The following is a 13,056-nucleotide window of genomic DNA, read 5'->3' on the forward strand; positions in this document are numbered from 1 at the left end:
TATGACAAGTGTTATTAAACTGTCCTCTGACACTGTAATCATTGCTCACAAACGGAGCTTTAAACTCAAGTTATAGGTAAAGAACCATCAGATCCATCAGGTTTTATCTGAAAATGCACTGGCTATATGTGAATATCTTTTCATCTATTCTGCTTTTCTCATATGGAGATGCACTCCCAGAACCTTGTGACAGGTTAGTTCCCATATCGCATCATTAGTTTTGACCATCAAAGAACTTTTTCTGAATCCTCTAATAGGACAAACTCAATATTATAACACACAAGTATGTCGCTGGTCTTACATTGGTAATCTTACTTTTGGTAATTGATTTGTGAAAGTTATTCCTGTGCTAAGACTAATGTTGAAGATGGTTCTCAGTGAATTGTAAAATACTTCCATATTCTTATTTCTGAACTTTGAATCATTGATAACACTGGTGCAATGTAGGATGTTATAAAGCTGAACTTTGAGCTTAAAGCAGCAGAAAGTTATTCATCTTGATATGTGAACTCGCCTGTGAGGAACTGCGTCTATTATTGTAACCTCACATGTCTGTTTGCTGTTATCAGTCAGATCTACTGTACTGGACAAATCCTCAAACAGATACAGATGGCTCGGCTCTTTGATGATGACAAGCACTTTGTAGATATGAAGTTGACAGCTCGTCCTGGTGCGTCTAAGACGTTTACTCTCTGAAATGCTTGAATGTTGTGATTTGGTTTCTCTCGCTCACTGCTTTTCCACCTGTAGAGGTCGTTGTGGAAGCTTTTGAGAATCTGACCTCTGGTTTCCCAAACAAGATTGTCCCATCTTCAGAACTACTAAAGTTCCTGAATGTATACTTTGAAGAGCCGGGAAAAGAGTTTGAGATGTGGACTCCTCCGGACTGGCATTCGAAGTAAGAGGACTTATTATTACATAAAGGGATTGTTCGCCCAAAAATGAAATTGTTGTACAGGGCAAGAAAGTGATTTTTCATTCTTGTGTCAACTACCACTTTAGGGTCCTGTTGAGCTAATAAAGAGCCACAGTCCCCATTCATTTTCATTGTATGGAAAATGAAAATGCGAACCCATACTATAAATAACTTAAAAAAACTATTTGTTTTCTCAAGTCATTAGTATACATGAGCCTGATTCAATGATTTCATACTTTTGAGATAACTACTTAAATTTTTTTTCAAAGCCCAAAATTCTTGTCCAATATTTCTGATCCCAAATATCGTCGCTGGGCCGAAGAACTGCATCGTTTGTGGAAGTCATTAGGTCGAAAGGTAATGTTTAAAAACATGGTTCGATATTTTTAAAAAGCCAGAACAATGATCTAATGTTTGTTATTGCTTTACTGTACAGATCCGTGATGATGTCAGAGAACACCCCGAGCTGTACTCGCAGATTTACACCCCACATCCAGTTGTTGTGCCTGGAGGACGCTTCAGAGAACTTTACTACTGGTTAGTCCCCCCCAACCACACAAAAATTTTTACAAACGCAATTTCATATTCTGAGGATTAAAGGATTGGATGCGAACCCCTAAAGCCAGTGGCATACTTCTTTTTTTAAAGCAGCACTTTAGAACTTTTGCTCACATGTTCCCCCATGTGGTTGATAAGCGCAATAGTGTGTTACCAGTGTCGTAAATGATGTTGCTGTATAAACTTCCTTTTAGCTTTCACAATACATGTGAATTAATTTATTAAACTGATGACATCGGCGAATGAATATACGTCTTTTGGAAACTCTTCTGCAGGCAGTGGATGGGCGGGGCTCTGTGTGCCGACTCGAACACAGAACTTCCAGAGAGTACTTGTAGCCGCTATAAGACTGCTCATGTAGCAGTGGCAGTAGAATCCATCCGGTTCAGAAGTTGTTCTACCACAGAAATAGAGACATTATTGTTAGGTAGAAATACTACAGTGTGTTACTTTAACAGACGAATGCACAGCCTTGCAAAGTATACTTCCTTCAAATCATACAGATACAAACGGGTTTTGACGCATGCGCATTACGACATATTTCAATATCTCTCTCTGGGCCTACAGGGGTCAGTTTTTCTACTACATCCTTGAATCGGCGCTCCCAAGACACGGAGGTTAAACTAATAACTGCAAGAATAGGAATGCACATGCATGACATGCATGTATGATATGCACGCATTCATGATAATGAATTTTTTGCCAGCGCATTGTATGCGGTCCATAGTGTACACGAACAAAGGAAACTCTGTTGTTACCATTTCAAACAATAATACAAATTTTAGAAAAATTCTGACTTTGTAGTGATGCGGGCACACTGAATATCACGACCAATCAGCAAATATTCACACAACAGATGCATAGCAACACCCTGACAACCATCCAGATCCCGGCAGCATCAGGGTAGTGAGTTAGGAAAGGTAACCTTTCTTATTTTCTTATAATGTTGCTAACTCTGTATTTTTGTTCTTCAGGGACTCGTATTGGATTATAAATGGTCTTCTCTTGTCAGAAATGACTGAGACAGCTCGAGGAATGATTCTGAACTTCATGTTCCTGGTGGAAAGGTGTGCTATTTTTCTTGTATTTGTGTGTGTGAGACCACAACTCGACAGCTTAGTTTAATTGGATATTTTGCGAAATTAACTGAGTCGATAAAACTGCTAATGCTCGACATGTTTCCACATCAAAGTCCCCAAAATCTATTAAAAGGCCAATATGTTGTTTAATAATACAGTTTTGAGTATTGTTACCCCAATTAATGAGAATGGGATTTTATTGTTGTTCTTTGAAATGAAAGTAAGCACTGTTTAAGCAAAACTACTCTATTCAATATTTTATTCTTATTTTATCACTATATTTCGTTATTGATTCCATTCAGGTACGGCTTTGTCCCCAACGGTGGCCGGATTTATTATGAGAGGCGCAGTCAGCCTCCATTTCTATCCTTAATGGTGGAAAGCTTCTTTGAGGTCACTGAAGATCAAGACTTCCTTAGGTTACCTTCCCAAAAATTGCCCTCCTGTAGGTTTTGTGAATATTGCGGTGCGGCGCAACTGGTCTCATCAGCTCTGCACTGCGTGTGATCTGTGAGTGTGTGTGTGTGTGTCTTAAGGAGGGTTTTGCCGGTGCTGGAGAAGGAGTACAGCTTCTGGATGCAGAATCGCTCTCATGCTGTAGTGAAGAATGGAGAGACACACATTTTGACTAGATATGATGTTCAGGTGGCAGGGCCCAGGTGAGACTGTGCTGTCCAGCCCTAGAGTAAAACTCATGTATGACATGTCTTGTATTTTGCCCAAATAAAATGATCTGATGTTCTGTGCAGGCCTGAGTCCTACAGTGATGATGTTGAACTCGCAGAGGGTCTGTCAACAGGTAGGAAACCAGATGCTTCTTGTAGATGATAGAATTTAGCCAAAAATGAAAATTACTATACAGGTTTTGAATGACATGACTGTATTTTCAAGGTATATCTGTCCTCTGTGGAAATCATTGGTAAGATATTTTAAGAAATGTGTCGGCGTTTTTGTGTTCGTACAATGAAAGGTAGTGGGATTTAATGTTGTTAGGTTACCAATGTTCCTCAAAATATCTTGTGTTCTGCAAAAGAAAGTTATACAGGTTTGAAATGAAAGGAGGGCCAGAATTGGACAAATTTTTCATGATGCTATTAAACTCTGTCTTATTTAGATCTGATTTAGGTCATTTCTGACATTCATTTACTTGACTTAAACAAAAAAATGAATTCTAAAATAAAAGCGTTCACCTTAATCAACAAGCTTTTGTTTTTTGAGGAAAGTAAATTTAGACTGAACTGTTTCATATTTATCAGCTTCTGCATGTAAAGCTGTATGTATATGGGTAGTTGACAAACATCCCCTTTGTCTTGTGATTTGACATAAATTATTATTAATGGTTTGTTTTTAATTTTTTGCTATTCTAGTATTTACAATATGAAAGTAAATATTTTCATTGTTTGTTTTTGTTTTTTTGTTTTTGCTTTTTATGTGAAATGTATTTATTTATTTAATGACATTTAAATAAACATGAACAGTTTATTTCTGTATACAGTATAAGCTTTAAATTAGTTTAGATGTTTACTTTATATTTTACAGAGATAAGGCAACCATAGCTGCCTTTTTGTAAAACATTGTATGCTATTCTGTACTTAATCATTTACTGTACTCTTGTTTATTTACAGTACTCTTGTTTATTTACACTTAAAACACTTGTGACTGTAAAATTTCCAAGAATACTTTACACTATTTATTCACTGCAGAGGCTCAGCAGAAACTCTGGGTAGAACTAAAAGCAGGAGCGGAGTCAGGCTGGGATTTCACTTCACGCTGGTACATAGACAGTCTGAATGCTAACAGTGGCACCCTGCGTGACACTCAGACCAGCTCCATCCTGCCTGCTGACCTCAATGCCATCATGTGCCGCAATGAGCGACTGCTAGCCTCCTTCTATAGGACCCTGGGTAAAGAAAACACACCTCTGGTTATTAAATACACATCTATATTAAAACCTTCATAAGCTAATGTAAGGGTCCCGTCATGGCCTAACGGTGAGCTGTGATGCTCATAAAGCAGATGCTTGTTTCAGTCCAGTTTTTGGTGTTTTCCCATTTACTTCCCCATTTAACCCTTAAAGGGATAGTTCATACAAAAATATAAACACTGTCATTTACTAACCCCCGAGTTGTTCCAAATCTGTATACATTTATTTTTCTCTGATGAACGCAAAAAAACATTACAATGGTAGTCAAAAGTGCCCTAGATCTGTTTGCTGTCCTACACTATAAAACTGTTGAACACAAAAGAAGATCTTTTGAACAATGTAGGACAGCAAACAGTTCTGGGGCACTGTTGACTACCATTGTAATCTTTATTTGTGTTCGACAGAACAAAGAATTTATAAAGCAAGTTTTGCTACTATGGTAGTCAATGGGGTCCATGAATTGTTTGGTTATAAGCATTCGTCCAAATATCTATCTCTGTGTTCATCAGAACAAAGAAATTCGTAGAGATTTAGAACAACTGGAAGGTGAGTAAATTACAGAATTTTCATTTTGGAGTGAACAATCCCTTTAAAGATTTATCCTTGATTTAACCTTGATTTAACCAATGGAATCCCTTTGTGACATCCGGATTAGGTGTGTTGCCATGACAACATTTCCAAAATTGTGATCTTCCTGCTTGGCACATGCTGTAGTGTCAGTAGTGTTTCTGGTAGATTTCAACCCTCTTACAATTGTAATGTTTTAATAACATGGTCTCCATTACATATAACTTGTTTTATGTCAGTTTGTTCGAGAAATGTGGACCAAACAAGTTACGAATAATAGTGGTGATGGGGAGGCTGTGTATCTTGAAGAAAACGGAATGTTATATTTTTAAAATGCAACAATAATGTTCTTAAGGACAAATGTGGGAGTTCTCTTATAGGTTAAATTGTAAAACATGTTTCCAAAAGTTTCAAATACCATTACGAACAATTCAAAAAATCTTTTTTGTAGTATTTTGGGCTTCGTACAATAGAATATAACATGCTACCAATCGGGTCCATCACATATCAGTAGACACCATTATGGTTTCCATTAGTCAATACAATTCCCATTGAAACCAGTAGATTTTCTATAGTGTTTTGGCCAGTTTTTTTTCCATAAAGGTTATACATTTAATCATCCATGCATTATATAGTTTGATTTAAATGTTAAGATCATATTTTTCTTCATGATCACAGTCATATAGTCTATACATGTGCATATTCATCTGTTATACTGTACATACTGCTGTATATAAAAAAAACTGATACATGATTTTAATTTCTGAGATAAAAACATAGAATCATAAGAATTACATGGCATTTGGATGATGTGGTTTGTGGGTTATATAAAATCACCCTGTCATTATTTCTGATCTGGGTCTTGTAGGTAATGAGCAGAAGGCAGCAGAATATGATCAGGCGCTTTCTGCCAGGATTAAAGCGCTTGAAAGTTTACTGTGGGATCCAGAGAGAAAAGCCTGGTTCGATTTCAGCCTTGTGACCCAGTCCCCACACACATCCTTCTACCCGTCCAACATGGCACCTCTGTGGGCACGCTGTTACTCTAAACCTGAGATGGGAGAACAGGCCATGCAGTACCTTAAGGTAACTCTATCACATTAAAGACACTCTTGACTGGGTAACCATTGTCTGCACTACGTGAGCGATACCTCCAAACCCTGCTTACGACTGCAGTCACGCTCCAGATGTCTCACAGTATGACCTGACAGTGCTTTCATTAGCACCTTTCTCACACACTGCGAATTAATTAAAATGGTTATTTCTTTATATTCAATAAAGTCTCATAGGCAACACCTTTGCTCAGTTCCCAGTTTGTTGTCTTAGTTCATTTGCAAAAAGCCACAAATAACCAAGACAACAGTTTATTAAGGTTTCACAGAAAAGTGAGATGCCACAAGCCCATTTGAATCAGTGCAGAGCTCTGATGTAACACCAGATGGCGCTCAATGCACAGATATCAGGCTGTTGTTTAATATCCTGTCTGATTCGGAGCATGCATCTTTGTTTAGGGAAGTGGTGGTCTGGATTATCCGAATGGGGTCCCCACATCTTTGAAGGCGAGTGGGCAGCAGTGGGACATGCCTAATGCTTGGCCTCCTCTTCAACACATGATAATAGAAGGTATACGCTCTCCCAAACATGCTACTTTTAAAAATCTGGGTAGAAAAAACACGGACCGTTGTTTGTTTATTATTCGTCTAACAAATGACATCAAAACATGTTTTTGGTTTAAAATGCACACACTACGTATTACACACATTACATAATCAAATCATGTGGTCTGATTTTGTATGTAGACCATGCATTAGACTACGCACTCCTTTGTCTTACCAGTAGATTCACTCACAGGTCAATTTCATCTCCAGCATCCAGCGTTTTTATCACTCCGCTACCATCCACTAATTCGTAAATCCCAATCCATAACATCAAGTCCCACAGTTTCTACTTTTTTTATTGATTAGCTTGTTTTATAGGTCACATTACATAAATAAAATAGGTTGTGAATGTAGATTCAGTGTGTTGTAAAAGCAAACGTTAACTGGTCGTACTGTGCATGATGTTTCGGAGTGGTAATCTCTCTAGAATACAGGTCAGTTGCTTCTGGTCTCTCAAATATCAAGGAACATATCTGTAAAGATTAAGAGAATAAGGGCATCCACACCACAGTTGTAACAGTACTTAAAAAAAATTATACATATTTTTAGGGCTGAACGATTAAATCGCGATGTGGTGAAACGCAGTTTCCTCTTTGCAAAGACTGCGATTAATTATGGGGATGCACAGTGTGATGCGGGCCTGATCGGAGCTGCCCAGCAACATCTCAAAAGCATTAAAAGTACGCTGGATTTTCTCCTTTCCCCCAAAGCCACAGTTTTGTTTTGTATTTATAATGTAGTCTGCGATTAATGACTTTCATGTTACACCAAGTTTATTTGTCAGTGCTTTGTCATGATAATGATAACGTTTTTTATATATTCGTATGATTGGGGTAGTTCTATAAAAATATGTCAATCAACTAATATCATTTTAGGCCTGGCCTATAGTTTATGGTATATCTGTCTAATAATGCGTTGGTTACCATGATTTATTAATTTTCTTTTTGTTAAGCACCTTATCTTCTGTATTTAATAATCACATATTAAAATGCAATCGCAATGTTGATTAAAAAAAATCACAATTAGATTATTTTTTGAAATCATTCAGCCCTAATATCTTTAAAGTTTTGTTACCTGTGCCCTGGCAATAAAGCTCTTTCTGATTCTAAAGGCACCCAATCAAAGTCCACTTGAATATAAACGGGTTGCACATTTAAATTGTGTTACTATAATGCACAAGTATAACATAAACAATGTTATTGTCCATCGTTATAGCTATTGCTCTTCACATGAACTTCTGACAGGCACTTAATACTATAACTCGAAGCAACAGTAAGAATCTTCAGTGGGTTAAACATGTGAACTAAATCACATTGCCTTCAGAATTTAATTTACCTGCCGTCACATCTTGTCTCTGAGTTTGTGAAGTGGCTATTAAGGTGTGATTAATGATGTTCTGTAGATTTTGCCATTTAAATGACCCGCCCACTTCTCACCCCATCCATCAACATATGTCTCAGGGCTCTCCGCACTCGACTCGGCCCACGCTAAAGAGCTCGCCTTTGATTTGACCCAACGATGGATTCAGACCAACTGGCTGGCCTACGACAAATATGACGCCATGTATGAGAAGGCAAGGTCTACGTGAATTTTTTCTTTCTTTACAGTTTTTAGTGCAGGTGTGCATAGTTTTCATAGTTTTAAGATGGTAAAATTATGCAGTGTAATCTGCAAAGACCGCTAGAAATCATCTATTTAAGCTAAATTGTTTCGAGGTTTGTTAACAATTGATAGGGCAACAGTCAAGAATCAAGAATGAGTTTGGGGTCACAGTGATTAAAAATGCATTTTTTCAAACCAATTAATGTAATTGTTTCAGTAAAATGTATTATTACATGGGGGCCATAAACCAAGAACAAATTTAAAATGACATCAGGCTGCTTATTTTGGTCAATATATTTTAAAGCCACAATATGGAATATTTGGACTGATAGATGGCGCACTTTTGAAACGACATCAAAAGGCGAAGCTAAACGATGTTATATATGAGAGTGGAATTATGGGACATGTCATTTTCACCATCCATAGGCGTATGGAGATCGGCCATGAGGTAATGAATGGAATTAAGTCATCATAATGAATTCACTTGCAAGAAACGTGGAATGTAATGCAATGCTACGTCAGCCCGCGACTGATATTGGATCAATTGATTTGATAGCGTAATTCTACACAGTTTTACGTGTTTCAAACAGTTATACAGTCGTCGTTTTAAAAGTAAATTTGAACGAACCCACGTTATTGGCCAAATATTTTTGTGCGAGATATACTGTATTTAATTGGGTAACTGCATTCATAACTATTAAAATAATCTGTGCATGAGCATTTCGTGTACAATAAATAAAAAATGTCTTACCCATCTATTAAAACACATCCGAGAGCGAAGTCTCTGTCGAGTCCAAGTCAGTTGCGAAGCTCTCTCCATTTTGAAAACACCACGCTGAAATGAATCCTTGTTTTATTTCTTCGTTTCTCCATAAGCCTCCTTGCCTCATTTGGCCTACGTTTACGCTTTTTTGGGTTTACTTTACTCGCCAAAGATTAATCGTGATCCAGAACAACAGATGCTGTATAACCACTTCTGAATTTATGTGTTTCTGAATGTCTACAACCAGAAACTGAGGGTAGTGCGGCGCAGAGGATATGAAGTCACTGATATGTGACAAATACAAAGGAGACCAGGGACAAGCCATTATTTTAAATAGGGTTTCTTATTCTGGAATGGATTTGCACATTCTTGGAAACATTTGGGATAATGTAATTGCACAGTGTGATATATTTCATGCAGTTGTGTTAGTGATTTTTGGATATTTCAAAACAAAATTATTCCATATTGTGGCTTTAAGTAAAGATCTACTTATAAGAATTAAATAAAACCGCAGTTCCAGTTAAGAACACAACATGAAAACCATTCAATTTATTATTTCACTTAATCGCAACGGCTGAATAGTGAATATTTAAATGACATAACCTGTAATTAATTCCACAAATGATTTATTGTTTTAAAGCATTAGACAATAAAAATGAAGGTCATGTTTTAAGCACTACACAAACATCAGAACAAATATTTACAGAATTAGATTAAAAATTAAATGCAACATTGCACAATTATATCAAGAACTTTACTAACCAGGCAGCATGTCAGATGCGTGGTGATTTGTGACATCCTAGTGGTTTGTTTATAGCCAAAAATGTATTTCATAAGTGTTTATTTGTGAAGATTCTTTATAAACAAAATTGGGCAATGATCCAGAAACCGGACAAATCCTGTTGGCTCTTTGTCGAGGGAACAGGTCTGATGCAAAAGGTCGGGTTTGGCTTGAAAAATGTATTTCCAGAGCATAGCTCATCCCCATTCATTCATTGCTCTCTAAAAGACAACAACACAGTAATATCTTTTATAGCACACACAGCAACCCCAAACTGATCCATAATGTACATCATTAATACAAATATACACGTTTTAACTGTTTTACTTACATTTTTCTTAGTATTATTAAACTCACTCTTTCTCTTGCTCATCCCTTCTCCTCACCTTATGTCCTTGTTACAGTACGATGTCACCGGTGATGGAAAGCCCGGAGGAGGTGGCGAATATGAAGTTCAGGTATTAATGGTCTGTTCATATTTACATATTCAAATTCTGCTTCCATGCTGGGCACAGCTCATCTGAGACGTTTCAATCTCAGGAGGAATTAGGGGTAAATTAGAATTCTTCAAGCCAGCAGAACCATTCTTGAAATGTAGAATCTCATTTACTCTGACGCCCTGAGGACCAATAGAGCGTCTGGAGGAGGGACAGAAAATCATTTAGGCTCAGATCATCAAACGCCACGTTCATGGAGGAATGATCAAAAGTTACATCATAGAAAAGGTTTTATTGCAATTATGTAGACTGCTTTGTTTTCTTATTGATGAGCTCCATGTTTTACTTTTAGATTGGCAGGAATTCAGCAAGACAGTTGTACCCTTTTTTGAAGTTATAAGTCATTACCTCACTACTTGAGTCATTTTTTTTTTTCATTCTGTCATAGTTGGGATTTGGATGGACCAATGGTGTTGCTCTTCAGCTGCTGAACCAGTATGGTGATAGGCTGAGCTCTGGAGGGCGTGTCCTGAGTCCGGGTGTTCTGATTGGGCTTCTAGTTCCCACCTTGAAAACTCTGTTCTGAAAAGCTTGGCTTCTGTTCAGTTGTGTCAGAAGGCTAAAACCGCTGAATCTAGGGTGACCAACCGTCTCTTTGCCTATATATATATATATATATATATATATCTTATAATCTTATATATATATATATATATATAGTCTAAATAAGGACCGTTAACGCATAAGATTCATTTTTTGCAGATTATGGCAACATCCATTTATTTTGTCATCCATTATCTAGCGTTACATAATATAATCACACTCTTATATAAAGGATTTTTACCATTTATGTGTGATTTGAAACAATTGCTCTTTTACACAATTTCTAGCTGGGGGACGCGGCAAAATGCAACGCGACAGCGGTCCTGTCTGGTGTACACAGTCTACGTCAGTGATTCTCTGTCAGACAGCACAGCAACCGTATTAAATTCTCTTTCATGCTTGAATGAACATAAACACACAAGATTATGTCAGAAAGCCTGTTTTGTCTTGCATTTTCGTAAGCACAGTGTTTTGACGTGTTAAATAAAATCCTAAATAAATTCAAAGAGTTGTGAAAATGTCATTAATGCTAAATAAAAAATTAAATGCACTACAAAACAAGCTACAAAACCCTCTTTTTGTTGTTGTTCTTTGATTAACATTAAAGACTGTAAAGTGTTTGATAATATAATTCAATTTTTTAATATCCTCCTGTTAGACATGAGAGGTCCCAATAATGCTGAACTAAAATGTTGAAAGGCCATAATTAATCTTAAAATAAAGAAAAAATCTATTTGATGTAGACATTTGTTGCAGTACGTTTATCAGAATGTTGGCTTTCGTATATAAAATGTCAAAGAAATCTGTTATTTCTTTTTTATTTGGAGATTAAATGTGAAATAAGTATATTTAAAAACATTAATGTTATGTACGATCAAACGTGATTAATCAGATATTTTTTAGGTATTAAATTGACTTATTTCACTTTAATCTCTAAATAAATGCTGAAACAACAGATTTCTTTATACAAAAGTTGATATCTATATACACTGAGAGAAATAAGTATTTGATCCCCTGCTGATTTTGTAAATTTGCCTGCATACAAAGAAATGAAGGGTCTATAATTTATGGTGGGTTTATTTGAGCTGATAGAGAGGGTATATAAAAAAATCTGGGAATTCTTTTTATATAAAGGTTATAAATTGATTTGCATTTCAGTCAGTGAAATAAGTATCTGATCCCAGAGCAAAACAAAACTTTGTTCTTTGTGGAGAATGCCTTGTTGGCAAGCACAGAGGTAAAACTTTTCTGATAGTTGGTCACAGGTTTGCACATGTGTCAGGATACATTTAAGTCCTCTCCTCTGTAAATCTTTAAGGTTTCTTGGCTGTCGCTCAGCAAATTGGAGTTTTAGCCTCCTTCACAGATGTTCTAAAGACTGGCTAGGACATTTACTCTGCTTCTCCTTAAGCCACTCTTTGGTTGTCTTGGCAATATGTTTTAGATCTTTGTCATGTTATAGGCACATCCACGACCCATCTTCAGTGATCTAATTAAGGGGAGGAGGTTCTCGTCCAAGATTTTACGGTACACTGGCCCGTCCCTCAGCCCCTCAATGCTGTGAAGTCATCCTGTACCCATAGCAGAGATAAAAAGCCCTAAAGTGTGATGTTTCCAACACTGTGCTTCTCTGTAGGGATGCTGTTCTTGGGGTCATAGTCAACATTTCTCACCCTCAAACACGGTAGTCAATTTTTGTCTCACAGCAGTCCCAGCACTTTCGTCAAAGCCTTTTCTGACTCGTTTTGATGTTCCTTGTCAAACTTCAGACGAGACAGACGGGCCGGAGGACCTTACGGGTGCTTCAGGATTTCAATCTATTGTGGCATAGCGTGTTACATATGGTTTGCTTGGTCCTAACTGTCTTGAAATCATGAACAAGATTGTTCCGTGTAGTTCTGGGCTGATCTTTACTGCATCTACTCATCTATTGCACTATAACTTCAATAACTGCATTAACTCATCTACTGCACCGTACCTTTAATAACCGCATCAACTCATCTACTGCACTGTAACTTTAATAGCTAATGTCTGTAACTAATGCACACTCAAGTCACTTGCACTATTGTATAGTCTATATTGTTATCTGTTCATAACCACCTGTACATTAATGTTCACAGTATATAGCCTTCTGTATATATTGTTCATAGTACATACCGACTGTCATA

The 13,056-nt window shown here is 37.0% G+C and overlaps 1 protein-coding gene and 1 long non-coding RNA gene across 3 annotated transcripts in view; one reads left to right on the forward strand and one right to left on the reverse strand.

Moving 5' to 3' along the window:
- Positions 1-4: 4 nt before the first annotated feature.
- On the forward strand, positions 5-11,632 carry treh (trehalase (brush-border membrane glycoprotein)). Of its 2 annotated transcripts, XM_056766832.1 has the most exons (15): positions 5-193; positions 570-670; positions 751-898; positions 1,186-1,273; positions 1,353-1,453; positions 2,449-2,541; positions 2,856-2,972; positions 3,090-3,212; positions 3,303-3,352; positions 4,257-4,457; positions 5,913-6,130; positions 6,556-6,667; positions 8,163-8,275; positions 10,253-10,306; positions 10,734-11,632. In XM_056766832.1, the coding sequence occupies exons 1-15, from the start codon at positions 114-116 to the stop codon at positions 10,869-10,871; spliced, it is 1,737 nt and encodes a 578-aa protein (XP_056622810.1). In that variant the 5' UTR covers positions 5-113; the 3' UTR covers positions 10,872-11,632. The 2 variants fall into 2 exon arrangements, with proteins under 2 accessions (XP_056622810.1, XP_056622809.1); XM_056766831.1 differs by lacking the exon at positions 5-193 and having other exon boundaries at positions 506-670; positions 8,163-8,280.
- LOC130435936 (uncharacterized) overlaps positions 4,318-13,056 on the reverse strand; it is a 131,180-nt gene continuing 122,441 nt past the window's right edge. The window contains exon 3 of the long non-coding RNA XR_008908900.1: positions 4,318-4,453. This is a non-coding gene — a long non-coding RNA (uncharacterized LOC130435936). The remainder of the gene's footprint in view (positions 4,454-13,056) is intronic.

The sequence above is a fragment of the Triplophysa dalaica genome, chromosome 14, assembly GCF_015846415.1.
Source record: "Triplophysa dalaica isolate WHDGS20190420 chromosome 14, ASM1584641v1, whole genome shotgun sequence".
In the NCBI taxonomy this organism is placed as follows: domain Eukaryota; kingdom Metazoa; phylum Chordata; class Actinopteri; order Cypriniformes; family Nemacheilidae; genus Triplophysa; species Triplophysa dalaica.